We start from the raw sequence: 27492 nt of genomic DNA on the forward strand, positions 1-27492 counted from the left end.
GCCCAAAATGTGTGTTGACAACTGATCCAAACTCATGTGAGAACTGTCCAGCAAAGTCCTGGAGGCAGTCAGGCACCACCAGAGAACACAGGGTCACAGCAGCCCTGATCATGGTTCCCCTCCACAAGGTGCAGTTAGCTTCCTGCAGGGGGATGTGACCCCATAGGGGCAATGAGGGGACCAGGAAGGAGCTGTAGTGGGATAGGCAGCCCCTTCAAGCAAGCCTTTATTGGTTATCCAGACAGAACAGGCAGAGTTACAAAGTAGTCCAAGTTCATTCAGGTCAAGTTGTAGCAAAGGCCTGGGTTTATACTAGCAGAGGCGGGGGAGAAGCGTTGGGAACCCAGGACATGACAGGAGAATGCCATCAGCCTGAGCATTTGTGACTCTGGGACTGGGAAATCTGAAATACAAATCCTGCTTCCAGGAAAGCAAAAATGGAAGCAAACCTGAAAAAAAAGCAACTACATAAAGTCAAATTCAAAGGCCTAAAAGGCAGTAAGCAAAAGCTGGGAGGTGAATCTGCTTGAAAAGGAAATGCTCACAACACTCATTGGTCTTCTGCTTTACTCTGGCTCTGCTCAATTGGATGAAATTAATGGGACCCCCCTGCTGGTCACAGTCACAGGAAACTGAGGGGATGTGGCAGCCATCAGAACTGAGCTGGAGTCATCCTTTCCATTTTCTCCACTCCTTTACTGTCCTAAATATCTCCATGGTCCTGATCAGGGACTAGAGTGACTGACCTTCAGCCTAGCCACCTTTACCTATGGACAACAAGGGTATTCAATGTCAGAGACAGGCTGGAGCACAGGTAATGCCTGCCACAGCACAACCCTTTCATCCCAGCTGTGCCCAGCCATAGGTCCCCAGAGGTACCTGTCAGTGCCCAGGGAAGAGTAGGAGTCTCTCAGCCTGACCCTCCTGAGACCCTCCCTTTCAGATCTCTCCCCTGGGAGGGATGACATGGACATGGGTCCCTCAAAGGGCTGAGTGTGAGCCACCCTTTGGGATACCCATCTTTTCTCACTCCTGCCCCTGCTCCAGGCTGGTGGCACTGCCTGGACCCAAACTCTGCTGCCATATGGAGCTTAGTAGGCAGAACCTTCCTCACCATTCCCATCTAGGGCAAATGGGGGGACATGTCAGTGTAGAGTATGAGCAGATGACTCTGCTGAATCTCAGGTTCTCCTGGGAGGTTGCTGCTGTCATCCCAGCTGTCACAAAGCCCTATAGCCCACTCTGAGTTGGTTGTCTGTGGGATTGCATTTTCCTACCTTTTTAGTTATCCTCCTTAGCTTTGTTGGGCAGATAGTTCTTTTTCCTGGAAAGGCAGAGGGGAGTGCTGGGTAAGAGACTGGCATTGTGCATGTCCATGATGAACCTGTTGTCTTTCTACTCACCTGGAGAGTACAAGCCACAGAATCCCTGCAGTCATGAGGAGGAGTGCCAACAGCACAACCAGCCCAATCACAATCGCATGCCACGTGCCTGGAGCCTGCCCTGCAACTAACACACAGCCAGGAGTAGGTGCCACAGCCTGGGCCTCGTGCTGGCCATGGCCCCAGTGGTGGCACAGGGTATGAGCAGGTGTGTAGTTGTGTGTCTTGGCATAGGTTTCTTCTGTGATGGAGAATCAACCCATGTATAGGAAACAGAACTGTCCTCTGTCCCACATGAGACTCAAAGGCTCCTATGCTGGGCCAGCACCTCTCCATGGGAAGCAGCTAGGCCAGGAAAAGGGAAATGCAGGAGAGAGGTTTGGACAACAGGAACAAGAAGACACTTACCTACAGAAAAGCTGTAGCAGACACAAGTGAACTTCTCTGACTGTTGGAGAAGAGAGGAGAGTTGAAACCCATTCTGGCCCACTGTCCTTCCTGGGGGCAAAGGTTTCCCGAACCCATGGCAACCAAGTGCCCCAGCCATAGCTGACAGTCCCGGGGACACCATCATGCCCAGGGCATGGGAGAAGAGCCTGTGATCGCAGCCAAACCAAACCCAACCAGGGGCCCAGCAGTGACCCAGCAGTGTCCCCAGAGACAAGCAGGCCCCACAATGGGTACCTGCAGCGAGCGGTGGACAAGGCGGAGAAGGACTGTGTAGTCCCAGCCTGGGTGGAGGGCAGCATTGTGGTAGCCCTGTCCCCAGGTCCTGTCACCCAACATGAAGTCCATGGGAGTGGTGAGGTTGAGAACAGCAGCCACATAGGTGCTGGGCTTCTGGCTGGCATTGAAGGGCTGATGGCTGATGTTGAAGGGCTGTTGGCTGGCACTGAAGGGCTGATGGCTGACATTGAAGGGCTGTGGCTGCCATAAGCAGGTGTTTTCAATTACTGAGCTGTTGTGTGTCATGGTCACAACCAGCTGGTGTTCCCTGAAAAGCAAAAAGTGAGAGGGGATGGAGGGACAACGGGGAGAGAGGAGCAGAGGCATCTGCAGGCAAGCACTGCTGGTGGGGAGACCCATCTCGAGCTGGCAGAATTGTGGGAGCTGCACTCACCTCATGCCCTCAGAGGTGAGGGGTTGCAGGGATAGTATGGCCGTCCCTTGGGATGGTGAGATGTCACGGACTCCACGGCAGCTGATGTCAAGAGGATGCTGCTTGTCTGGAGGGCAAGACCCAGGGGAGGAGCATCCATTCAGCAGGGGCAGCCTCTGGCAGTGCAGGCTGCAGGGCACAGCTCCACTGTGACCAGGTTCCTCAGATAGGGGTACGGTGAGCCTTACCTGAGCCGTCAGGCTGGAACTCCCACAGTGATGCAGCCCCAGGTCCGGCAGATGTCAGTCCCCGTATTGACACTACGTAGCTGCTGCCAGGACCATGATCTGGCAGCCGGTGCTCTGTGACAGAGCCGTTCACCTGCAGCCGCTCCACCTCCAGGAAGACACTATCCCGTGCACTCCTGGCCATGATGTTCAGCTGGGGAGAGGAGACAGAGCTGGAGGGCAGCAGCTCCAACCTGCCCACAGTCAGTGAGGCAGAGCAAAGCACCTCTGCCAGCCTGCCCCATCTGTGGAAGGCCCTGGAGAGGAACTGGCAGGATCCTTGACCCTTGAAGCAGAGAAGAGGCGGAGAGGAGGAATTTGGGCCAACACTCAGGGTGTTCAAGTGGTTGCCTCTGTGAGCAAAGGACCAAGCCTCTGTGAAGGAAGAGACAGGCTGTTTATTTGAAGTGTATATACACATGTACTGAACCCAAGGCCAGGTTGCCTCTATAGTATTGCAACACCACAGGTACTGTGGAGATATCCTCCATAAGAGGAGCCTCTCTTTCCACCTGTATATAGTTGGACTCTGAAGGCTTTGTCTACATGAGAAGTAGAAGTCATAAGGCTTTCATAAGTACTACAGATGAAGGTTCCCCATTTGCCCATCCGTCATCTGAAATTGACATTCTTACTTAACTGCCTTTATGGAAATGCATCCTGGGCATATGCAAAAGAGGAGATAACTGAAAGCAGAAAGATCCTTTTCAAAAACAGAATTGTCTTGCAGCAGAGAACCAACTGAAGATGTTCACAAGCAATGTTTTCAAGGCACCTGCTTGACTGTTTCTCCAGGAAAGAGCTAAGAAACTGCAGAGAAGGTCTCTGTCACCCCATGGGGATACCTGTCCTCAGAGAGTGTACAGGGCACACTGAGAGGGATGTCATCCGCAATCCTCCTTCCTCTGCTAGGAATCAGGGTTGCACTGTGGTAAGTGTCCTTAGTCCACAGAAAGATGAGATGCTTCTAACCGCGAGTTGAGGAAAACTCAAAGGAACAGTGTAGCTCTCTGGAGCAGAAGTTTTCAGGAGGGATTTTCAGAGAATTACTCAACCACAGGTTTGTCTGTGGCAGGAAACAGGAACAAGCACACAAGACATACCGGAAACTCTGGGATGTCACCCCAGAAGACAAGTTACCATGCACCATGCATGCCAAGCCCAAAGCAGAACAAACCCAGGAAGTAAGAGGGAGGGGAGCACTCACCACCTCTTTGGGCATCTCCCCAGCATGAAGAATGTTGAAAATGAGACAGAAAACACTTGTGCTCACCAAAGCCAGATATTCACCGGCTGGGAACTGCAGCTCATCCCAGCAGTCTCTTACCCCACTCCCAGCCTGCCTGCACAGTTCAAGCATGCAGATGAGGGTATGCCCATGGTACCTGGTATCCAATGATCTCCCCTTTGCAGGAGGGCAATGCCTTCCATCTCAGGGAGCCTGAGATAGGATCTAGCCACAACTTCTCTGGTTTGTCCGGCACTGGAAGCATAGGAGAAGAGGGTCCCACACAGGATCCATGAGGAGACATGTCTAGGGGACAGGCTGCAAAGGGTCCCCCTAAGAAGGGTTTGTCTCCTACAAAGGTTGCACATGCTGCAGCAGTGGGAAGAGCAGCAGAGTAGTGTGAATTGGGGCAGCAAGGAGGGGACATGCCCTGTTGCAGGGCCTGGCACAGCACCTTCCCCTGAGCCCCACTGGATGTAAGCAGCCCTGATCTCTGCAGGCTGAGTTGACAGGTGAAGGGGACACCTATCTACTACCCTACCCCCCACCCCCTCCCAACCTGTGACACAGCCCCAAACTGCCCATTCTCTCCAATACTTCTGTGCATGTACCTGTTTCCTCTGTCCTGAACAACCATGAAAAAACGATTATGCTGGGGGACAATAAGATGGTAACACTGTAGTCGGTGAAGGGCTGCAACTGGGAGCAGGTGAATGTCCCTTCCTGGCCATGTAACATCTCCTCTCCCTTCACCTCCTCAGGCTCACAGGGAGGGGAGGAAGGCACTGCCAGACGACACATGGCCTGCATGCCCTGGCAGGCATCAGGGAACCTGCAGGTCCAGTTCAGTTTGATGCTGGTGCTGGAAATCTCGAAAGTCCCAGGGACAACTTGAAGGACTTCTGTGAAGAAAACATAGACAGAGGGTCACTGTATTTCCTTCCCCTCCCAGTCTTGCAATGATGCTCCAGTCGGACAGCCCTGCCTGACTCCCAGTCTGGTGGAAGGGAAAAAAAGAGACTGGAGCTGATCACTCCAGCTCTCTGGTAGGGGAGCAGGAGTTTGGACAGGAAGGAATATGAATGAGTTGACTATTACTGATCAAGGCAATTTTGCCCATTGATTCAAAACAGAAGTGTCTGTGTGCCCCAGCAACTCTACAGCCCAACAGGTGAGGCTCTGTTCTGCCTTGGAGGGGACATGAACACCCCAGGCTGTGAGAAGATAGTGCCAAGCCTACACCCACCATGCCACAGAGCCTGGAGGGGACCAGCCTACAGGGAGTAAGCTGTGGTACTCACAGCTGCGCAGTCTGAGACGACACAGACAGCAAAGCTCTCCAATCCTACTCTAACTGTGTTGCCATGCAGACCACAAATTCCACCATTCATCACCCTCCCTTGCTTATCTCCTTTGTTCACATGCTCTTGGCTAGAAGTCCTCAGGGAGACTTTTGTCGTCTGCATCTCCAGTGGTGAACTGCAAGCTGGACTCGGGGCAGGCTCAGGAGCTACCTTGGCACTGCCTCCAGCAGCACCTGCCATTTCCCCAGGCAGTGGAGAGCCAGAAACCTCCTGTGCCCACACAGTCTGCCTTTCCTGCTCAGAAAGGGCAGGGCAGGGCAGTCAGGAGGGCTTCTTATCTCTCCCTTACCGATGCATTCCATGATGGACCGAATGCGGATCCAGGCACCTCTGGTATTTCTTCCAAGCCAAACTTCTCTGTATACAGGTTTCCCCTGAATGAAGGACTGGACTTCACTTGAACACTTGACATGAGTGAAGGATGGCTGGAAACCTTCAGGGCAGCTCAGCATCACTTCTTCATTCTTCTTGTAATTCTCCTGGTCTGGTGCCAGCTGGAATCTGGAGTCCAAATGGGGCCTTTGGCATGTTTCTGGCAGAGGCAATAGTGAACAGAGGGGAAAGTGAGTGTTAGCTGGGCTGGGAGGTGCTGAGCTGGGGTGTGGGTGGATGGTGGGAGATAAATCCCCAGCTATTCCTCCAGCCACTGAAGGGAGAGGGAAGGTGTCACATCCATCTCAGGATGTGACTTGCAGGAAAGGCTTGTTGGGAGGGGGCTTTCCTTGTGCATGTAAAGTGTGAAGGATCACTCATTCATGAACCTCCCCCATCCACCCTTGTGTCTGGGGACATTATGTTTCCTCTTCCATAGCCCACAGAAGGAAGATTGCCAGGACAACCAGCACTGCCCTAGGAAACTCCCTCCACCCCCTCATTCAGACATGTCACTCATCACAGTTCAGGCTGCATTTGATAGGCCATGGTACCACCAGCCCTGCTGGGATGCTTGCCTCTTCAGCCATGGCTCATCCCTACCACAGGGATCAGACATGCCCCTGTTCTACTTCTGGGGTCTCTGTTCTGACGCAGTCAGTCCCTTGGATACTCTCCTCCTGCCCCACGCCACTGTGCATTGGGACATGGGGATGAGCAATGCCTTCTCCATTCACATCCCCTGGTTTAGCACAGCTCCTGCCCCTTTTTCCTGCCAAAGCCCTTCTTCCTTCACACCCTCTCCTCAACAAATCCACCATCCTCCAGGCTGAACAGGTACAGCTTTTCCCGGAAGTTTGTAGAAAGCTGTAGGGGTGACTTTGTGGTAATAATTCCCACAGGCAAGATGCTGGCCTTTGGAAGGGGCACTTTCCTGTTCAAGACTCTGCAAGGGGCCAGAAGGTGTTTAAAATATGATCTTCCTTCTTCCAAAGGGGCACACAAGAGAGCTCACGAAGTTCAGACCATCTTCTGAACAGCCACAAAGGAAAATGGTGGTGACAAGCTGCTTACTGTCAGGGTTTGCTCTCAACCCATCCTGACAGCAGAAAGCCAGAGATGCCCAGCTGAGCACCACAACCAGCAGCTTTGTCCCACTGCCACAGGGCCATGTCCACCCCATGCACAGGCACCCAGTCACTGACCCCACCCAGGCCTATCCAGATGGCAAAGTGGCAGCAAGTTCCCTCTTGCTCTGGTCTCAGCAGGCACAGTGACCCTCAGGCACACCTCAGGATAGAATGTGTACAGAAAGTGATATACCTGCTCCCTGAAGACCCTTCCCCTGGTTCACAATATGTGAATTCATGCCTGATTCATGCGCACGGCCTCCAGGGATTGGCAAATTAGTTTGCTACAGGGCATGATGCATCCCCTACCATCCAGCCCCTAGACCCCCATTAAACCCACACTGCATCACTGCTCCTGCCCTGGGGTCTTCCAGACACAGCAGGCACTCCAGCTGACAGAGCCCTCAGGGGTCCATCTGAACTCCAGCCCAGTGCTGCAGGCAGTGAAGGTGCATATCCAATTTGCAGAAGCAAAGTCAACAAAATCTTCCCAGCAAAGAGGAGGAACCACTTCTTACCTGTTCCTTGGGGCACTTCTTGGACCTTGGGATCAAGTTCTTCCTGGCCTTGTGCTGACAGAAGAGATACAAGGGTTAGGAGAAACCTCAGAGCCAGCAACTGCAGGGCCATCCTAGTGTGAAGTCCCCATGCAGGACTGAAATCTTAGACCCGCTTGCTGCCTCTGAGCTCAGGGATCCACAGCTCACTGCAAAGCTTGCAACTGCAGGAAGGAAACAGACATAGCTCCTCGTTAAATTCACGAGGTTTCCTCTTTGGGCACAGAACCTCCCATCACCGTCAGCACTTCTGCTTACTGCTGCCTTTTTACTCTCTGGTATCATCCAAGCTCTGGGACTCAACAGAAGAAACCTTGTCACCAAGATCCCAGAGTTTGCCCCAAAACCCTCCCAGTTACTGTTTCTGAGGCAATGTCCAAGCACTTCCCAATGACACTGCATGGGTTTGGGAGTGATGATGAGTCACTTCCCCTCAATCACAGGAGATGGGGGACCTCTGAGAAAGCACATAAAGAACTGGTCAGAAGCAGGAATAAGAATGGGGATGTGAGTACCTCAATGCCTGAAACAGTCTGTGGCCCTTCTGAAAGAAACACTCAACTGACACCCTCTCATCCTTCCCTCCTTCTCCATCCCCAGCTGCCTCCTCCTTCTGTGTCCCCTCAGCCTGGTACCACTCTCCTCTGTCCCCAGGCATGTAGACCACCCTGCCCTACAGTGTCAGCTGAGTGCTTGAGGAAACCCTCAGAGCCACTAAACCATCTCCCTTGCTCCTCAGCAACCACTGCTTGTCTCTTGCTCCAGAACCTCCCACCCACCTGGGTTGCCTCAGATTTCACAGGGTTGGGTGATCAGACATGGGGGCCTGCAGATGTACAAAGGTCATGCTTGACCATTGGCTTTGCCTGTGGCACATGCACTGGACACACTCCTACCCAGGATAAATGGGGGGAAGCACCACCACCCACTGGTTCCCAACACATATCCCATTCAAACACATGTCAGACCTTCCCAGCACAACCCTGAAAGCCTGAAGGTACTGTCAGCCACAGCTCTGGGCCACAACAGCCCTGCTCATGGCTCGCCTCAACAAGGGACTATTAGCTCAGCACCCCACAGGGAAACAGGACCTCAGAAGGGTGATGAGGGAACTGGGCATGAGCTGAAGGGACAGCAGGTAGCCCTCTCCAAAACACAAGCCTTTACTGATTGTCCAGACAGAGCAAGCAGAGCTATGAGACTGACAGCCTGATATTTGACTGGATATGGGGATATGGAGTGGGAAGCAGGGAAACTCAGGAGGTGGCAACTGTTTTCCCCTATCCCAACCCTGCTCATTGTCCTTTCCCAACCAGAAGCAGACACACAGGGCTGAGCTCCTCTTCCTCTCTCTGCTCAATACCCATAAAGGGCAGCTCCATCAGGCATGAAGATCACACCAGCAATAGTCCCTAGGAGATGCTTTGGTCCCAGAGGTCAGTTGTGGGTATTGTGATGTTGGGCAGACAGCTCATATTGAAGGATTGTCAAAACATGACTTTACCAGCACAAGCATCCTGGGCTAAAAAAAGGGCTGGAGAAGTGAGAGGTCAATTACTTTCCCATCTGGTGGTGTGTTCCTCAACAGGGAGGAACCTCCTTGTCACTCAACCTCCAGGCTGCAAAAGATATTGACAGGTTTGGCCCAGGAGAAAGACAACACTGAAGCAAAAAAAACCATGAAAGTCTGTGTTCAAGGCTGTAAAAAGCACAACCCCCATCCAGCTTGTCACACCCAGGTCCAGGGAACTCAGGAGAGCCTGTGTGTCCAAGGGCAGGAGAAAGAGATGGAAATATTCCAGGTGACACACAGAGCTGAAGAAGAGAGCAGTTGTTTGCTCCATTTTCCAGCAGCGTACCTCTCACAAAGAAGAGCCTCCAGGCTGTCCCTCAGCACTTAAGCTGCACTGGACACCAGCATCCCACAGGATGGGAGAGACAGTGGCTATTGGAAGTGACACTGGAGCAGCAGCAGCAGCCAAGATCAAGGAGATCCCAAAGGCTGCAGGATGTAAATATCCCAAGAGGGCCAGTGCCAACCAAATCTCACAAAATGGGACATGAGCACCAACACCCCCAGAGGGGAGTATGGAACGAAACAGAGGTCCAGCTAGGCATGCCTACCTGCCTCCATGTAGGATGGGGAGGAGGGAAAGCAGCCAATCAAAGCACTGCACTGAAAGCATGAAGCTCCTCAGGTGTGCTTTCTCAGGGTTGCTGGGGGCTGGAAAAGCCTAATCCAAGCTCCTTCATGAAGATTCATGGGGTCAGGCCTTTCATACACAAGACAATCATGAGCTATAACAAGGTGGGAGCTGTCATAGGCCAGGAAGCGTCTGTGAAACATAACAATTTATTGATTATTCAGACACAGCAGCACAGCTGACAGGGCATCACAGCTGGGCCAAACTCAAGCAGAGGACAGAGTCTAGACAGATATAGGGACACAGAGTGGGGAAAGAGGGGCTGGGATCCAGAAAGCTCCTCTGGTCTCAGGGAACATTTGCAGATACCAGGATGCTGGTGAGATGGCTTTGCCAGAGCACTGGAGAACTACCAGAACACATCGTTTTTGGCACAAGCAGGTCACCTCGGCCTTGAGCTACTCCTGTGCTGTGACAGGATTCTGGAGCTTGATGAGGAAGAAAATTTCAGGGGGAGCAATAAGTAATGACAAGCTTCATGGTTCGGCTTGAAGTGGTGAAGGACCGAGCTTCCAGAGGGGAAAGGCCATCATCACTGAGCCTCAGGTTTATGCCCCAGCTTCTCCTCTCCTTCGCCACTCTGACTGTCTTCTGAAGACATCAGGACAGGCAAGGGCTTGGGCAATGGCTCTCCAGCCCGGCCACAGTTACCTGTGGAGACCAAGGGCACCAGGGCAGAGGCTGCTGCGTGCACTCATCAGCATGGGGAGCTCATGCACACCATCCCAGCTGCCAGTCTGCAGTCTCTCTGTGTCCTATGTGGAACACAGGCAGGGCAATTCATCTCCTACCTGCAACTTTCTCTGCCAGAAAAGTTTTGATCACGCAGTAATTATCCTCGTGTAAGTTCTCATAGGGCTGGAGCTCTGGGGACACAAGATGACAGAAACCACCTGAGGGACCCTGGGGCTGGGGAGGAGGAGCAGGGCAGCCTCAGGCAGGTGGAAGCACTGGGGGCTTTGGGGCATCCTGGGACACACACCATCAGGGCAGCACGGCTGGGAAGAGATGCTGCCTACCCCAAGGAAGGTAAGCACAAGAGACAGCTCCCAACCCCCACCAGCACCACAAGGGAACCGCAGCCAGGAGATACTGGAAAAGGCTACTGGAGAAGTCTTTCAGCTGGGAATAGTAGTGGGACATTCTGGTCTGATAGGTCAACCAGAGCCAGCTGGGCTGTCTGCAACCACCTCAGAATGTCAACAAGACCTTCCTGAAATAGACCTGCTCCCCTCCCAGCTCCAGCCGTATGATGGGCTTCCTACCTATGTAATGATCCTCCTCAGCTTTGCTGGGCAAGGCCTTCTTTTTCCTGGGAAGGTAAACGACAGCCCTGAGTAAGGGCAGAGGCTGATGTGGGCCAAATGCTGCTGAACTCAGCAGCAGAGGAATGCAGGGTTCTGCACATCATCCCTCTGGGTTTCCAGGAGCTGACAGGCATTGTCCATCCACACCCCAAAGGACAGCAGTGGTGGCAGCAAAAGCAACAATAGGAGAGGGTTTCCTAACACACATGGTCCCTATCCTAGCCTTGATGAATACACTTATGAGCCCCCACCAGGAGCCCTAGAGCCAAGATACAGTAAGACCAGCCACCTGCATTCTCTGCACCCAGAGAAGGGTGTGAGCGTCTGGGGACCCCCTCTTCATCCCCATCCACCCCCCAGCACAGCATGGCCTGAGGCAGAGCCAAAACTCCAAGTCTCCCGCCAGCTCACCTGGACCGCACAAACCACAGGATCCCTGCAGACAATGGGACCAGCACCAGCACCACCACCACTACTGTGACTGCTGACCCAGGCCATGGGCCCAGAGGCTGTCCTGCAACTGACACACAGACAGGAGTGTGTGCCACAGTCTGAGCCATGTACCAGCAATGATGACAAACTTGGCATTGGGTGTCTGCATGTGTGTAGAAATGTGTGTCCAGGCTCTGCTGCCCTGGGTGGTGCAAGGACAGGTAGTGAAGCACAGTCTTCACCTGTCTGCCTGCCTGCTTGGGCAGGGCAGAGAGAAGCTCTGGAGTGCAGGGGCTTGCCCCATGTTCCCAGGTGGAGGATCTGACAGCCTGCTCAACAATCCTGCACAGCAGGATCAGTCACAGACCCAGAATCTGCAGCCCTAGTGCTCTCTGACCTTGAGTTGCCTTGGCACCCAAAGGCAGGGATGGGTATCACCTTCTTTAGTGGAAGAGTAGAGAGGGCAGGTCTCCCATCAAAGGCCCAAACAGGGGCTGAAACAATGTAGCTTCTTTGAGACGCTAGCAATGCAGGACTCACCCAGCCTCATGCCCACTGCTGATCTGGGCTCTCAGGGTGCTCACACTCTCCCTGTCTCTGTCTTGGGGGGATGGGATGGGATGGGATGGGATGGGATGGGATGGGATGGGATGGGATGGGATGGGATGGGTGTACACACACATCAGGAAGCTGCTCCAGACTCAGCACTCCCAAGGAGGCCACCCCAATCAGACTGAAGGCAGAAGAACCATTACCCAAGACGTAGGTTTGAAATTCCAGCAGTGATGCAGGCCCAGCACCAGCCACTGTGAGACCCTGCACAGTCACCACATATTTGCTTCCAGCTGTCTGATGGGGTGGTGTGTACTCAGTGACTGACCGGTTCAGCAACACCTGCTTGAATTCAAGGAAGCTGCCATCCTCTGCTCTCATGGTGGTGATATTCAGCTAGAGGAAGGACAGTGAACTTGTAGAGAGCAGCACCAACATCCCACGCCTGCACTGGGCAGGAGCTGTGGAGAGGGGCTGGTACTGCTGGCTGGGAACAGTAGGGGACCTTGCCCTACCAGAAACATCAGCAGCGTATAGCCTGTGAGCCCTTGCCAAGGAGGGCTCACACCTCTCCTCAGGCTGTTGCACAGAGCTCCAAGAAGGGAGATCCTTGTAAAGCTGAGGGAGACCATGGGCACTTCGTGGTCCCCTGGTACCTGGTATCCAATGATCTCTCCTTTGCAGGAGGGCAGCGCCTTCCACCTGAGGATTCCCGTGTTGGGATCCAGCCACAGCTTTTCCGGTTTGTCTGGCACTGGAAGCACAGGAGGACAGGATCATGCATAGGGCTGGCACAGGTTTGTCCCCTACAAAGGCTGCATGTGCTGCTGCAGCAGCAACAGTGTGGTGAGGAGGGGGAAACTGAGGAGATATTCCCTGCTGCAGGGCCCTCCACAGCCCCTTCTGCAGATATTCAGAGGCTCCAAGCAGCTCCAATTCCAGAAACATCGCAGCAGGGAGCAGATGCTCTGGCTGAGCTTCAGGGTGAAGATCTGTACATTTCTTGTAACCATACCTGTTTCCTTTGTCCTGAGGAGCCGTGTGTACAGAATAGTGCTTGGCAGCAGGGAGATAGTGATGCTGTAAACAGTGAAAGGCTGCAGAGGGGGGCAGGTGAAAATTCCATCCTGACCATGTAGCATCTCCTCTCCCTTCACCTCCTCAGCCTCACAGGAAGAGGAGGAATGCTCCTCCAGCCGGCACCTGGCCCGAATATTCTGGCAGGTGTCAGGGCGCATGCAGGTCCAATTCAGTTTGATGCTGGTGCTGGAAATCTTCAAGGTCTCAGGAACAACCTGGAGGATATCTGAAGGGAATATTGCCAGAGGGCCACTCCCTTCCCTTACCCACCAAGCTTTGATGCCAAACTACATCACTCCCACATTTTGTCACTAGCCTGTCATCAGCAGCACCTTCCTCTGGTCCTGGACCATCCTCAGGTGTGCTTGGGGTGCTGCAGTAACTGTGGGATGGTAAGAGCAAACACTTGTGCCCACTCTGCTGGTGGTAGCCACTGATGTGGTAACCAGTCCCTTTCACACCAACAATGACTTAGCCAACAAATCCAGCAGCCAGAGGAGGGCCCTGTGCTTCTGTTCCTGGGCTATCATGCTCTTCTCCAGGCAAGACTCCTCTGGCTGGCTTGGTCATGGTGTCTAAAGCGTTACAGGACTTGTCCCCCTCAGCACTGTGAAGGATGACCCAACTACCAACAGGGTGGATACAAACCTGGGATGCATCCAGCAATTTTCTCTGGAGTCAATGCCCATGCCATACCCTGACCATCTTGATCTCAGGGCACTGACACTGTGGCACACATGCAGCACTGCTCGCCATCCCTGAGGAGAGCAGACTGAGAGCACTAAGAGAGAGGCTGGCTTGCTTACTTACCCACACAGGTCAAGCTCTTCTCCATATGGTGCCAGATGCCTGTGCCATTTCTCACTATCCAGCCAGTGCGAGGAATCATGGAATCTTCGTTTGACTTCAGCAATACACATTTGATCTCCATGGGTGGAGGCCAGTGCCCCTCAGGGCATCTCATCTTCACCACTTCATTTGGGTTGAAGGTCCCCTGTTCTTGGTCAAAGATAAACCTGGGGTCCCACTGAGGCTTCTGGCATTTCTCTGCATCAATAAGATGAGAAGGTGTTAGGAAAGCAGAGGATGGCTCCACAGGGCATGCCAGGAGATGGAGCAGGGCATCCCCTTCTCTGGCCCAGCAGGTCAAAGGAGGGAGCTCCAGGACACTGCACGGAGCAGCCCTTCTGCACCACATTCTTCCCCCAGGCATCCTGGAAAAGGCCAGGAGAAGCTGGAGTCAGAGACTGGGGGCATGCAGTAAAAGTTCATACTGTGCACAAAGCCTACCCAGAGACTAATGGACCTGGATTTGGCCCTGGTGCCCTGTTTGTCCCTCAAGGAGGCTGACAACACCCTGACTTCTCCTGAAAAGACAAAGCCTGAGTCCCAAAGCTGGTCTGAAAAGACAGCATGCAGCAGGGATTGAGAAGGGGGGACCAGCACATGAGGAGGAGGACAGGGCTTTCCTCTGCCTGCATGGGCTGAGGATGAAGGGTCTGGAACACAAGTCTGATAAGGAGAAGCTGAGACAGCTGGAGAAAAGGAGGCTCAAGGGGAACCTTATTCCTCTCTGCAACTACCTGAAAGGAGTTTGTAGGAAGGCAAGGACTGGTCTCTTCTCCCAGGTAACAAGCAATAGGAGAAAAAGGAAACAGCCTCAAGTTGTATTAGGGGAGGTTTAGATTTGATATAAGGAAAGAATTCTTTACTGAAAATGTTGCCAAGCACGGGAAAAGTGCCCAGGGAAGTGGTGGAGTCACCGTCCCTGGAGGTATTTAAAAGACATGTAGATGTGGCACTCAGGGACGTAGTTTAGTGACAGGCTTGGCAGTGTTGGGTTAATGGTTGGACTTGATGATATCAGAGGTGTTTTCCAACTGAAACATTTCTATGATTTTATGGGGTGGGGAGCAGAATCCTGTGATCCTCTAGACTCAGATGCAATGCTTCTTGTCACCTGTGCCAAAAACACCTGTCAGACCTACAACACTGTAGCCCTGCCTCCTCTGTACATCGCCTTGCCGGAAGTCCTCGGAGAGACATATGTCTTCCATACATCTCCATCGGGCATCTCCCAGCCACCTGTGAACACAGTCTGGAGCCCTGCATCCTGGGCTCCTTGCACTAGCCTAGCAAGGGCAGCTCCAGCTACTGCCAGAATGGCTATTGTGGTAACAAGGCAGGGACCTTTATACCAAAACTCCTTCCTGCCAGGACCCTCAGCAGCTGAAGCACACACCAGCCACCTCCCCACTAGGGGTCCCCTGAAGCCTCAGGGCAGGCACAGAGCAGGATCAGGAGGTGCCTTGGTACTGGCATCATCAGCATCTGACATTTCCCCTGAAAGCAGAGAACCAGAAACCTCCTGTGCCTGGACAAACTGCCTTCCCTGCTCAGGAAGGTTGGAGTGGGGCAGCCAGGAGAGCTCATCATCTCTCCCTTACCAAGGCACCACACCCTGACTATGTTGATCCAAGTGCCTCTGCTGTCCCTTCCATTCCAAGCTTCTCTGTGTACAGGTTTTCCATTGAGAACAGACAGAACTTTTCCTGTACATTTGACATGCGTGAAGGGTGTCTGGAAACCCTTGGGACAGCTCAGTATCACTTCTTCATTCTTCTTGTAGTTCTCCTGGTCTGGTATCAGCTGGAGTCTTCGGTCCCAGGGTGGTTTTTGGCATGTTTCTGGCAGGGGTGAAAGTGGATGTTAGTTGGGCTGGGAGGTTTCAAGGAGGAGCAGATGGGGTATGGAACACGTTCAACAATCCCTCCAGTCCCTGAAAGGAGAGGGAAAGTGCCATATCTGTCTGCTACAATGGGTCCCCTCAGCAAGGCTTGTTGGGATGGGGCTCTCTTTGTCTGTGAGTGTCAGCCAAGCTGTGGCCCATCCAGGCATGTGGTGCACAAGGATGTGTCAGAATTCCGTGGGGGAATGGTCTCAGGTATCAAAAGTACTGAGATCAGAGTGGCCCAAACAAGTCATCAGAAATGCATCTCTGGCCACAGTAGTGGTGGTGGAAGCTCAGAGATGGATAAATGGGACAGGATTTGATTCTGTAAGAAACACCTCTTCACACCCTGCTTACCGATGCACACTATGTTCCCCTCAATGTGAATCCAGACATCACTGCTTTTTCTCCCCAGCCACACATGTCCATTATGAGATTCAGAACAATTCAGTGACTGAACCCTCTCTGCACATTTGACGTGGGTGAAGGATGGCTGGAAACCATTGTTGCAACTCAGAGTCACTTCTTCATTCCTTTTGTAACTCTCACGGGCTGGTACCATCTGGAGTCTGGGGTCCCACCAAGCAGGCCTGTGGCATATTTCTGTCAGAAGTAAAATTGAGCGAGGAGTTTTTTTGGGAGGTGATGAGAGAAGGGGCTTGGGACAGCTCTCTCTTCCTCATCACTCTGACCATTCACACTGACACACACAAAAGACGCTCTACTCCCAGAATCTGCACAGGCACTGCTCAAGGTCACAGGGCTTATTCTCACTTTATCTCCAGTATTCCCAAGTCTCCCTTGGGTTCCACCCACACATGGGGTGTTTGAGGATGCATCCTTTTGGGTCTCTCCTGCCACATGAGCTGTGTAGCAGTTACAGCCTCCCACACCAGAGATTCCCTAAATCCCAGAGAACCTTTTCAGGGAAATAAGGAGCGTAAAATGCGAAAGCCTCAAGCTGGACCCCTGCAGCTGTTCCTCCTCCTCCAGCTTCATAGGTGCAGCTCTCCATGTAGAGGCAGGAGTTGCTGGCCAGTAAGGGTTCCTGCTACTGAATCCCTGGCTGGGAGCACAGACTCCAGCAGGTGCCCACAGCAAGGTGCTGAGACAAAAAGAGCCCATCACTTCCAGGACACAGGGGAAAGCCTAAGTATCTGGTGTCCTGTTCTTGGACTGTCACCCAGCTGGGGCTGAAGCATGACCACAACACAGAGGGTCTGATGGCAACTCAGAACCCCAGATCAGGATTAGGTAAGGCTGTGCAGGTGGCAGTCTTATTCTACAGGATCTGGGTTCTGCTAGAAATGCATCTGATCTGGAGGATTGATAGTACAAACTTTCCAACACAGGTCAGCTGCATCAGTTCATTCAAGGCATAGCTGCTCTGGTTGGGGTAAATCATAACTTGGGGTCACAGTCAGAGGGAACTTTTCATCTTCCTGTGTGCAAAGGCCAGGAGAGAGAGCTGTGAGGGTCACTGGGCTTGGGGGTGAGAGGGGTCCTGTCCAGAAGGCTGCTGGTCTACCATGCTTTGGAAGGTGCCAGAGATGGCATTTCCCACGATGAGGCTCCAGATCCCAGGTGAATTACCCTTCCTTGTACTGTCAGGTGCACTGCAGGAGAGTTGCCCACAGGCCCTCCTGCCCACCCCTGTGCTGCAGAGGGAGCCCCATCTGGAGGGATTCAGCAGCCTGGTGGTTGCTGCTCTTTCCTGCACTCTCTACCCTAAATATAGTGGCTGTGGAAGTGCACCAGATCCAGTGAGTCTCTGCTAACTTTTCAGGCTTCCCTGACATGGTCCTGTGAGGTGGCTCCCAGCAGCAACGGTGAATAACAGGTGCAAAGTTCAAGATAACAAGAAAAAGAACAAAGCAGTTCAGCAGTGGAAGCCATAACCACAGGAATGAAGAAGATAGAAAATAAATTACCTAAGTCTTTGAAGGGTTGGAAAAAACCCTGTAACACCCTTCTTACCTAGGATGCTTAATGATGAGCTAACAAACCCCCAGTTTTGACCATTTTGTTGTAAGAACTTGCCCTAACAATGAAATTTTGCTCTTTATAATGGTAAAAAATCCACATCCTAAGCTCATGTGCCCCCTGGCCTCAAAAAGATCACCACTCACTAAGCATGCTTCATGATTTATTGGAACACTCTGCCTTTAATCTGAACAGCAGGAAGGATGAACCAGAGCAACTTATCCAAGTAGTGACTTAAGTAAGATATGCTAATAGCCTAAGATTGTAACTGTGTAAGTATATCTACTTGTACATGCCTAGGGTGCTGGATGTGTGGATTTACCACCCAGCACATCTTTCTGTGCAGAACTGTAAATAAATCAAATACCCTCACTCTGTGTGTAGATCAGCTTCTCCATACTGAGTGAAAGAAGGTTGCAGGACAACACAATCAGCATACCCTCAGACTACCTACATTCACAGCACTGGCATCAAAGCTCACAACGTGCTCCGTTCACTCTCTTGTCTCTGCACTTCACCCAGAATGAGTCTGCTTTGTCCTGCCCTGGTAGACATGTCACCTAGACTTGCTCACTCAGTGCCAAACAAGTCTGTGAGGAGGCATCAGAGATGGAGGTGGCCTTCTCTATATGAGGATGAAACACGTCTCTTCAGCTACATGTGCCTCTGCAGCTGCCCACTTCCTGCCAGCCAGTGCTCATGGGACCACACTATTTTATGCCAGAGCAGAGGCAGCACAACTTCCCTTATCTGGTAGCAGGTTTTCATGTCATCATCCCAACTCAGCTCCCAGCTCTCCACCACAAAGGACAGCGGTCACTAGCCCCATCCTTTTAGACATCACGTGCATGGTACAGACATGGAACTTCTTCCCCCACAACTGGATCCCTGCCAGTGCCCTCAGATCACACTCTTCACTGCAACAGACAAAATACTTGATAGACCTGAAACTCTTGATTTGATCCTGTCTCATTAGGCATCCCCAACATACACCTTCCCTTCTGCTGTCATTAAACCCCTCTAAAGTAACACATATGTTCTCACTCTCCTGCCCCAGGCTGACATCCAGGATCCTTTTGGGTCAGTCCCATACATGAGTACAGACTAGGAGAGGAACCCACTGGAAGCAGTCCTGCCAAGAAGGACTTGGTGGTGCGGGTGGATGAGAGGCTAAGCATCAGCTGGCCATGTGTACTCACAGCCCAGAAAGTCAAATGTGTCCCAGGCTGCATCCAAAGCAGTTTGGGCAGCAGATAAAGGGAGAGGATTCTGCCTCGCCACTCTGCCCTGTGATCCAGCCCTGAGGATCCCAACATAAAAAGTGTATGGACCTGCAAGAGTGAGTCCAGAGGAGGCCATGAAGATAATTAGAGGACTGGAGCATTATGAAGTCGGGCTGAGGGATTGGAGGTTGTTCAGGCTGGAGAAGGGAAGGACCGGGGAGACTTCATTGCGGCCTTCCAATATCTAAAGGGGACTTATAACAAGGAGCTGAAGAGACTTTGTACCTGTAAAGATAGTGATAGGGCAAGAGGGAATAGTTTCAAACTAAAAGAGGGGAGATTTAGATTAGATATTATGAAGAACTTCTTTAATCATGGAGTGGTGAGACACTGGCACAAGTTACCAAGAGAAGCTGGGGATGTCCCATCCCTGAAATGTCCCATCCCAGGCTGAATGGGGCTTTGAGCAACCTGGTCCAGTGGAAGATGCCCCTGTCCATGGCAGGAGTCTTGAAATGAGCTGATCTTTAAAGTTCCTTCCAACCCAAACCATTCTATGATCTTTCCCATTCCAGCAGAGTCCAGCCTGCCTGTCCAGCACCAAGAGTTTTACCAGGGACACCAGAGAAGAAATCCTTCTCTACTGCAAAAATAAACAACAAGCATCAGATTCCTACCTGTGGGGTAGAATGTTTTTACCTATAGGTACTTGTCAAAAACTAGATTCTGAGGGCTGGGTGTCCCCAAGATACTCTGCAATCTGAAACACTGGGCAGAAACACCTTTAACAGAGAAGGAGGATGAAGAATGTAGCAAGAGCACAGACCGGCTCAGTCAGGAGACTCACAATGACATGCAGTGCAAGAGGACATAGTGACAAGGAGGTTGCACTCCCAAGGGAGATAAAATCAACCAGAAGAGCCTGTAAGGGTACACCTAGCAAAGACAAAGCACAAGGGGGGATGTAGCAAATGAAAGCAATGGGAGCATGAGGCTGGTTCATGTAGTCCTCAGTGGGGAGATAGAGGTCAACAAAACCGGGTCACAGGCACTCCTGGCAAGCCATGCAAGCTGACTAGGTCTGGTCTAGAAAATACATGGGTACAATTCAGATGTTCATGGCCATCCCTGAAGACCAAGGAAACAGGACAAAAAGTGAAAAAGGCACACATTTATGGCAGATGTGGTTCCTTAATGACAGTTTAAGAACAGCAACTGTAGAAAAAGCCCTTATGGGGAACTGGATTTGCACCAGGACTTTCCTTTCGGTGCAGGTGAAGGCCAGCTTTGTTGGGTTACCCATAATCCAGATTCCAATGGCCTCCTCCAGTGCTGCAGTACCGGAAAGTAGCAGCACAGTAGTTAAGGCCAGAACCTCAATCTGATGCCCCACACATCCTGTGTAGACACAGATCCAAGAAATCTCCCCCACCTGCTCAGAGCCAACGCTTCTACCAAGCCCATCACAGACTCTTCCAGTTGGGACTCCTCAGGCCAAGATGGGGGGAGCTGTGATTATTGAGGGTGCCTCTCAGGGATGGGCTGTGGAAAATGGGAGAAAGGAGCAGGAGCTGTTGCTGAATTGAGGGTGAGCAGGCTCTATCCTGCCCTGGATAACTGAGAAGAGCAGTATCCCATTGCTGAAAGAGCAGCATCCTTCCAGTCACCAGTGATGGGCAGCATGACTCATGACCCAGCCAATGTCTTGGCAAGCCAGTTCTTCTCCCATTTCTCTGTGGAGAGAATGACTCACAGCTCAGGCACCCTAGCTCAAGCACAAAGAGCAGTCACTCCTGCTGTGCCCCATGGGGACCTCAAAAGATACCAGCAACCCAAGGGCACAGCACACAATCCATGTAGGAAAGCCCACATCCTTTGCAGGAAGAGCCAGCAGAGACCCAGGAAGTGCCCCAAGCCCTCATATCATGAAGAAAAAACGGAATAAGCTTCATAATGTGAACAATCCCATGAAATTATGGTTTCTGCAACCCCAGGGACTATGGAAGAGAGCAGGTATCCCAGCTAACACAAGGAATCATCTCACAGCCCCCCCACATCTTTGAGGAATACCACCACCTTCCCCTGTGATATGGGTGCTGTCCAAAAAGGCTGCCACACCCCAGATTCACCTGTCTGCTGCATAACAAGAACTGGCCACTTCCTGTTACCAGGCACACTACCCATTTCCCAGAGGGACACTGCAGCTCCCACAGTCATGGAAGCTTTCCCAGGACACTGAGGCTTGCTGCCCTCCATCCCAAACAGAGCTTCACCCCACCACAACTCAGAGGATGTCTGCATGTCTCAGACTCCAGCTTCAGCCCTTCTCAACACATTTTGAACAGCAAATACGCAGATAGAGGAGCAGCAAAACCATTTCTGGAAGAGAGAGGCACAATCCACTCTTACCTTCTTCCTTATGTACCCTCCAGCCCGTGGGACCATGGTATGTCTGTCCCCATACAAGCAGCAAAGGAGTAAGAATGAGGAGAAAAACCAGACCTATCCCTTGCATGGTCATGCTGGCATGAAGTCTCCAGGCAGGACTCAGTCTGAGCCACTCAGGAAAGGTATCCGCAGAACCCAGTGCAGGAGAGGTGCTCACACAGAAATGAAACAGCCACATAGGGAAATCACATGCGGTACAAGAAGCTTCCTCTTTGGACAGAGAGCATCCCACCAGTCACAGGGCTGTTTCTTGCCTGTCTTCCCAAAGGTAGTGGGATGGGGTCTTCTGGGTGCCTTGGTCCAGACTTTTTGCTGGCTACCTCAGGCTCCTGCAGCCCTGCTCCAACAAACATCTCCAAAACCTTCTCATGTTTGTCTCTATCCTTTCTCCCTCCAGATCCAGTGGAGAATATTGAGAAACACACCCATAAATCATGTGCCCAAGACCACACCAAAGTGCTCTCATCGTGTATCACTTTCAGCTTGAAATCATAGAATCATTTAGGTTGGAAAAGACTTTTTTGTACTTTTGGACTCATCCAGCCCTACCATTAACCCAGCACATTAAGCTCACCCCAAAAACATGTCTCTAAGTGCCACATTTACACATCTCTTAAATACTCCCAAAAATCTCTCTTATCTTGAACTGATCCAGCTGCAACATCCTTGCTGTTGAAACCCACTAGTAGATCTTCCAGACGTTGCAAGCTCCTGAACCTGGAAGTGTTCTCATTCCCCTTCTTCTCCAAACCTTTCCTTCTACCCTGCACTGAGTTACACTTTGTCAGTGCCTTGCAATATGGGAAGTGTCTCAAAATGTACAGTGCACACCATACTGGGGGTCTCCTGGAGCTGGATGGAAAGGTCTTGCTCCTGTCGCTGCCAAGATCCAGCAGTCTTTGAGTACAGGAGAAAATTCTCTGAGCACTCTCTGTTTTGCACTGTAACCCCAAGGCTGGTGCTTTCACACTCCCCCAGTCTCCTGTCCCTGCAGATGTCACCACCAAGCTCTTCTCTGCGTTCCCGGCTCACACATTATTGCATGGCCTCAAGCTTCCATGACTCCTGCCTCCCTGTGCTGTCCTGGGCAGCTCCTCTTTCTCTCACAGCCTCTCTCTCTCTTTCTCTGGACAGAGCAGCATGATTGCCTTATGGCCCAACACTCTCAGTGTTCTGGGAATGGGTGCTATCAGCCAGGGTGCTTTTCACCATCCAGCTGAGATGGGCAGACCCTTTCCAGGGAACCACCATCCTTAGGACACTGCTTGGTGTATCTATCTGTATTACCCCAGTCAAGCAGCAACTGAGGGGTTTCTGTAAACTAGATATTTTCTAAAGTCAGTTTGGGAAGATCAGTACTTCAAGTATGTGTCACATACAGCTGTTGTGAGATTAACAGGGTAAAACCTTCTAGAAAGCTTGCAACAAGAGAAGCAGCAGCACTGTCATGTCCTCCTTGGCAGATCCCTGTGCTTTGAAAAACAGACTTTTCTTGCCGCTCTTCAGTCAACAAAGGTGCATGCACCCAGAAGAATGGACACAGCCATAACTCACTGGGTAATGTACTACAAGATCCCAGAGTTAGATAAAGACACTCTCACTTGCCTCTCTTTGCATATGAAAGAAGAAAAAGCAGTGAAGTTAAGCAGTCAAGCTCCAAAAATTCACATGTGGTACAACAAGCTTCATATTGCAGCTTAAGTGATTATTTCTTTTCCCCTGTCCTGAAATGCACTGAGGCCTGGCAATTTGTGTTTCATTTCTTCCCAAGAAAGTAATGGTTTTTTGAGATTTGTTGTCTTGGAGTATAACATCACTAGAAAAATGCTGAAGAAATACTGAAAGCCGGCACAGTCATCCCTATGCCTAGCTCTTCACAGTCTAACTTTGAAGTTCAGCTGGTGATGTCTGACTTTCTTTGGTAATCCCACAGCAGAGTTCAAATGAGAGTGGCTTTCCAAGGGACTATCAAGGAACACAGCGACTCATGAATCCAAACTCTGCACAGCATAATCAATGGGAAGTGATGAGCTCCAGCTCCATGAGGCCACTCACTGAGCTTTCAAGAGCACATCACATGTGGGCAGCACATACTCTGTGTTTGCCATTCCAGCCCACACAGCAGGACTAAGTCTGATAGACTGATCTCAACACGTCAAAGATGCTTTCTAATACAGAAACCCTGCTATAGCATACAGAAATATGTACAATTTTCAAGCTACATTCCTTCCTTCATGGGACTGAGGCCCCAGGACTGTTGATTGGATAATTGTAAATGTGATTGAAGGGCTGTTTCCTGAAAGTTGATCCAAGCAGAACTAACAGGACTCAGACTTTTGGATGGAAGAGATGAAAATACAAACCACCCGCAACTTACAATCAGTTTTAGTTCTGATAGAGAAGAACACTGAGGGCTCAAAACTATCCACAAAACCACAAGCAAAGGAGAAGTAGCTGTGGCTTTTGAGGATCAGGCTTTGTGGAGACAACTAACATAGCCACCATGTTACCCTACAGTAAAGTCTATTCCTGTGTCAGAACTCAAAAAACTCAAAGTATATTTGGGTCTTATCCTCATCCCTACTCCATAGCTGTCCCCAAGGGAGGCCAGTTCAGGATGCACCTATGGCTCATCAGACACAGGGATGGGGGTGGGCTGAGGACAGGCTGGGATGTCATCCTGCAGGTGGTGTGTCAGGATCAGGCCTTAGGAGGGTAACCCAGCAAAGGCTGGTACCTCCACAGCACCAATGCATGACCTCATGTGATGTGGAGGGCTGGTTTCCCCCATACTGGTGCTTTCTCTCTAGGATGCAGGGCACGCTTCATTCAGACCTGTAGCCTGAGCTGCCAGAACACAGAGGCTGTTCTGGCAGGAACAACTGGAAAATGCCCACGGGAAGCCAGCCAGAGGCCAGCCTCAAATCCTGCTGTGAGATCTTCCTCACCCCTTCAGCCAGCTTCCCAACCCCATCAATGCTGAACCTCCTTCCACACAGGGATGGAGTCTTGCAGTGTTATCAACGGGACAATGGCCCCTGCAATATTTCACCCTGCAATTAGGAATTCACCACCTCCTTCCCCAAAACGATGATAGAACACAGACCTCTCAAACCCTACAGCACATCTACCTATTTGCAAAAGGAGGATAAGGGGAGCACTCCCCACCAGTGTTAAAAAAGATACTTTGGCTTACAGTCCAGCTATGGGTCAGTTCCTTTGAATTATCCTGTTTGGCCACATGCTTGCTGACTGCCCATAAAGATATTTTTAGCACACAAAATTGGGCAGAAGCATTTCACGGCTGGGAGCAGGGTGGAGTAAGGCTGGAAGGGTGTGTGATACTGCATTTTGGTTTGGGGAAAGGATGCTCAGAAATGAGGTTTCCAGCTCTGACATCCAAGCAATTCCACATCTGGTCTGGCCATTCCTGCTTTCATCTCCAGGGCCATCTTCAGGACATCCCATTCTGGTTCTTGAGCAGGAAATGTGGCTAAACCTAGGAGACAGGAATTTTAAGATTTGCAGCAGTACTTCAAGTCAGACTAACTTCCCCTTAGAACCTGATGCCTGAAGACCCTTTGTAGCAAGTCGAGGGCTCCTGATCAGCTCTTTCTGCCCCCATGCTTTTTACACACATCCTGCCATCTACTCTGGTGTGGCATATTTTGCCAGTGGTTTCTCCTGCTGCCTGAGTATAGCAACTCCCTGTCTCCTCATTAAAACTGTCTTCTGCATCTCCCTCATTGCTCAAGCCCCACTACATTGCACACATTTGAATGCTCTGCACAAACCCATGTGCTGACCCCACTCATCACAGCTGTCTTTCACAGACAACTGATGGAGTACAGATGTTTACTGGAGCCATGAGACTTTTCTTCTACACTTGGTTCTTAAATAAAGAACTTGGCACTTCCCCTTTACACTTCACAGCTTGTACACCTTTCAGAGAAAAGCAAATCTTGAGGAACCACCTATGACACCCAGTGTAGCTCAAAAGAGAGAAGTCCCCAAAATACACTGGCCCCAGAAGGAATCAAACGAATAGGGAAGAAAAAGCCAAGCAGTGGTTTTCCAAGTAAAGTAGAGCCAGTGGCCTGGTGGAGGGGGAAAGGTGGCACAGCTGGTAGAGTTATCTGATCTTCTGGGGGCTGCACCAACAGTGCATTGGAGGAGGTATCACTGCTGCCAAGGGACCCTGAGGTGGCACAGCTTCTGCCTGATATATCCCAGGCTGCCAGTCTGTGTCCTGGCCATGCAGTTGCTGTCAGCAAGGTGCTATCCCCCCCAAAACAGTTTCCTTCACACATGGGACACTGGAACGCCAAGGTCTGGACTGGGCCCCTACCCACTCCTTTCCTCTGTATATAGCCCTGCAGAACTCCTGGGGACCTTTTCCTTCCCCAGACCTCAGCCTCTGACCAAGGCTTGTCATGGCATGATCCTGTTTCCCACAGAGGCTGGGCAGGTGGGGGAGAAGAAGGGAGGAGGTCACTGTGTCCTGATAAGTCAGTGTGAATGGTGTGGATGGCACAGTGCCCAGAGTCTGGAGAGCAGCTGCCCTTTGTCACATAAATATGTGCATAAAATCACATGTGTTCCAGCCCAAGATCAGTTCAAGGGGAAGGTCTTCTACAGAACTACAGGAGTGTCACAGCTGACCTATGGGAAAAAGAAAGGTTCTACCTCATGCAACAACTTCCCATGGGGACCCCTGTGCCCCACAGAAGGACAGCAGCGAAAACAATGCCTATGATGGTCTTTATTCATGGCAGTCCAGAGTACAGGGCATCCACAAGAATGCTTCTGAGTGACCATAAGGAAGGGCTCACCATGCATCATGGTGTGACTTACATACCCAGGTGCTGTGTTGGTTGTGACACACTTGGCTCGCTCACAGCCTGCACCACTGGGTGTCTCTTGGCTGTAATTACCCTCCAGAGACCAGTTAGTCCAGTGCTGGTGCAATCAGCCACTGCAGAACAAGGGCTCCGCAGGGTGGGGTGAGCAGCCACCCATGACACAGGTGGACAGAAATTAGGTCACAGTAATCAAAGGTATTAATGGAACCAGCCTCCAGCATGCAGGGCACAGCAGGATCAAAGCCCTGCCCCATTTGTCTCAGCTCTGCCTTGTGCTAAAGCCAGCAGATATCCCACCTGCCACCACTTGTCCTGGCTCAAGTGTCCTTTGCTTGTGTTGCTGCTGGCCTGGGACCATGAGCCTCACTAACACAGACACTCTCCTCCCTCATTTTTGACCTGTTGTGGGGTACAAGGCTGCTGTCTGTAGACAGCCCTGCTCTCTCACTCTGTTGTGCTGTAGAGACATCCCTGCTTTGAACAACATACACATTCTTCCCTTGCCTTTGTCCTTGCAGAATATTCCAGCACCCACTTGTCTGTGCCAGACCCATCCATGTATGCCAGGGTGCGGAACAGCTTTTCATCCCAGGCCCCATGGAACATGCTGATGCACTTCCTAGGCAGCCAGGGTGCCTTGACACACAGGAGAACACAGGAGATGAGGAAGTTTGGGAGCACTGCACACAGAGCTCACTAAAACTAATGAGATTTTCAACAGCTGGGGGAAGCAATAAAGAGCTGTGATTGAATTGGCTGCAAGAGGTGGCATGACAGAGACTTCCACAATGAACACAGTGCAGCTGCCTTCCCTCTGCACGCTGGGCTGTGCTCCAGCCTGTGCTGCCTTAGCCTGCCCTGCCTGGACAGGGTCTGGATAGGGCACAAGGGTCCAGGAAAGAGATAGGAAACGCCGGCAGTCACAGGAAGCTCCCAGTTTTCTGGTGCACAGAGAACTTTCCAGCTCCTCCAACACCTGCACAGAGCATCACTGCCCCACACACTGCTGTGGCTATGGTCACCTCCAGACAAAGGGCTCCTGTGAGCAGCGTGAGTGTGTTAGCACAGTGAGAGAAAGACCAAGGGGAAGACAGCAGTCATAAGAGGACAGGCTAAATTCTGTTCCTGGAGGTGGCCATGTTCATGTTTCTTCCTGGGAATGACCCTGACCCATGACCTCCCTTGAACCTGCCCTATTAGCACAGGCTGAAGCTGTGTCCAGAAACAAAACTGTGGTGTGGATGATTAAAT

The 27492-nt window shown here is 51.5% G+C and overlaps 2 protein-coding genes across 2 annotated transcripts; both read right to left on the bottom strand.

Moving 5' to 3' along the window:
• Positions 1-192: 192 nt before the first annotated feature.
• LOC139684606 (uncharacterized) lies at positions 193-7766 on the bottom strand. The gene is made up of 11 exons (XM_071580717.1): positions 7381-7766; positions 5650-5892; positions 4608-4898; positions 4154-4251; positions 2730-2922; positions 2503-2608; positions 2067-2376; positions 1791-1830; positions 1404-1509; positions 1278-1324; positions 193-767 (listed from the first exon to the last, which is right to left on the bottom strand). Exons 1-10 carry the CDS (start codon positions 7490-7492, stop codon positions 1282-1284), a joined length of 1542 nt encoding a protein of 513 aa, XP_071436818.1. The 5' UTR covers positions 7493-7766; the 3' UTR covers positions 193-767; positions 1278-1281.
• A 2233-nt stretch (positions 7767-9999) lies between these two features.
• Positions 10000-16287, bottom strand: LOC139684669 (uncharacterized). Its single transcript, XM_071580827.1, has 9 exons — positions 16083-16287; positions 15442-15681; positions 12930-13220; positions 12571-12668; positions 12118-12310; positions 11342-11450; positions 10889-10935; positions 10415-10489; positions 10000-10274 (listed from the first exon to the last, which is right to left on the bottom strand). The coding sequence occupies exons 1-9, from the start codon at positions 16285-16287 to the stop codon at positions 10156-10158; spliced, it is 1377 nt and encodes a 458-aa protein (XP_071436928.1). The 3' UTR covers positions 10000-10155.
• Between the last annotated feature and the right edge of the window lie 11205 nt (positions 16288-27492).

The sequence above is a fragment of the Pithys albifrons genome, chromosome Z, assembly GCF_047495875.1.
Source record: "Pithys albifrons albifrons isolate INPA30051 chromosome Z, PitAlb_v1, whole genome shotgun sequence".
NCBI classification, from domain to species: Eukaryota; Metazoa; Chordata; class Aves; order Passeriformes; family Thamnophilidae; genus Pithys; species Pithys albifrons.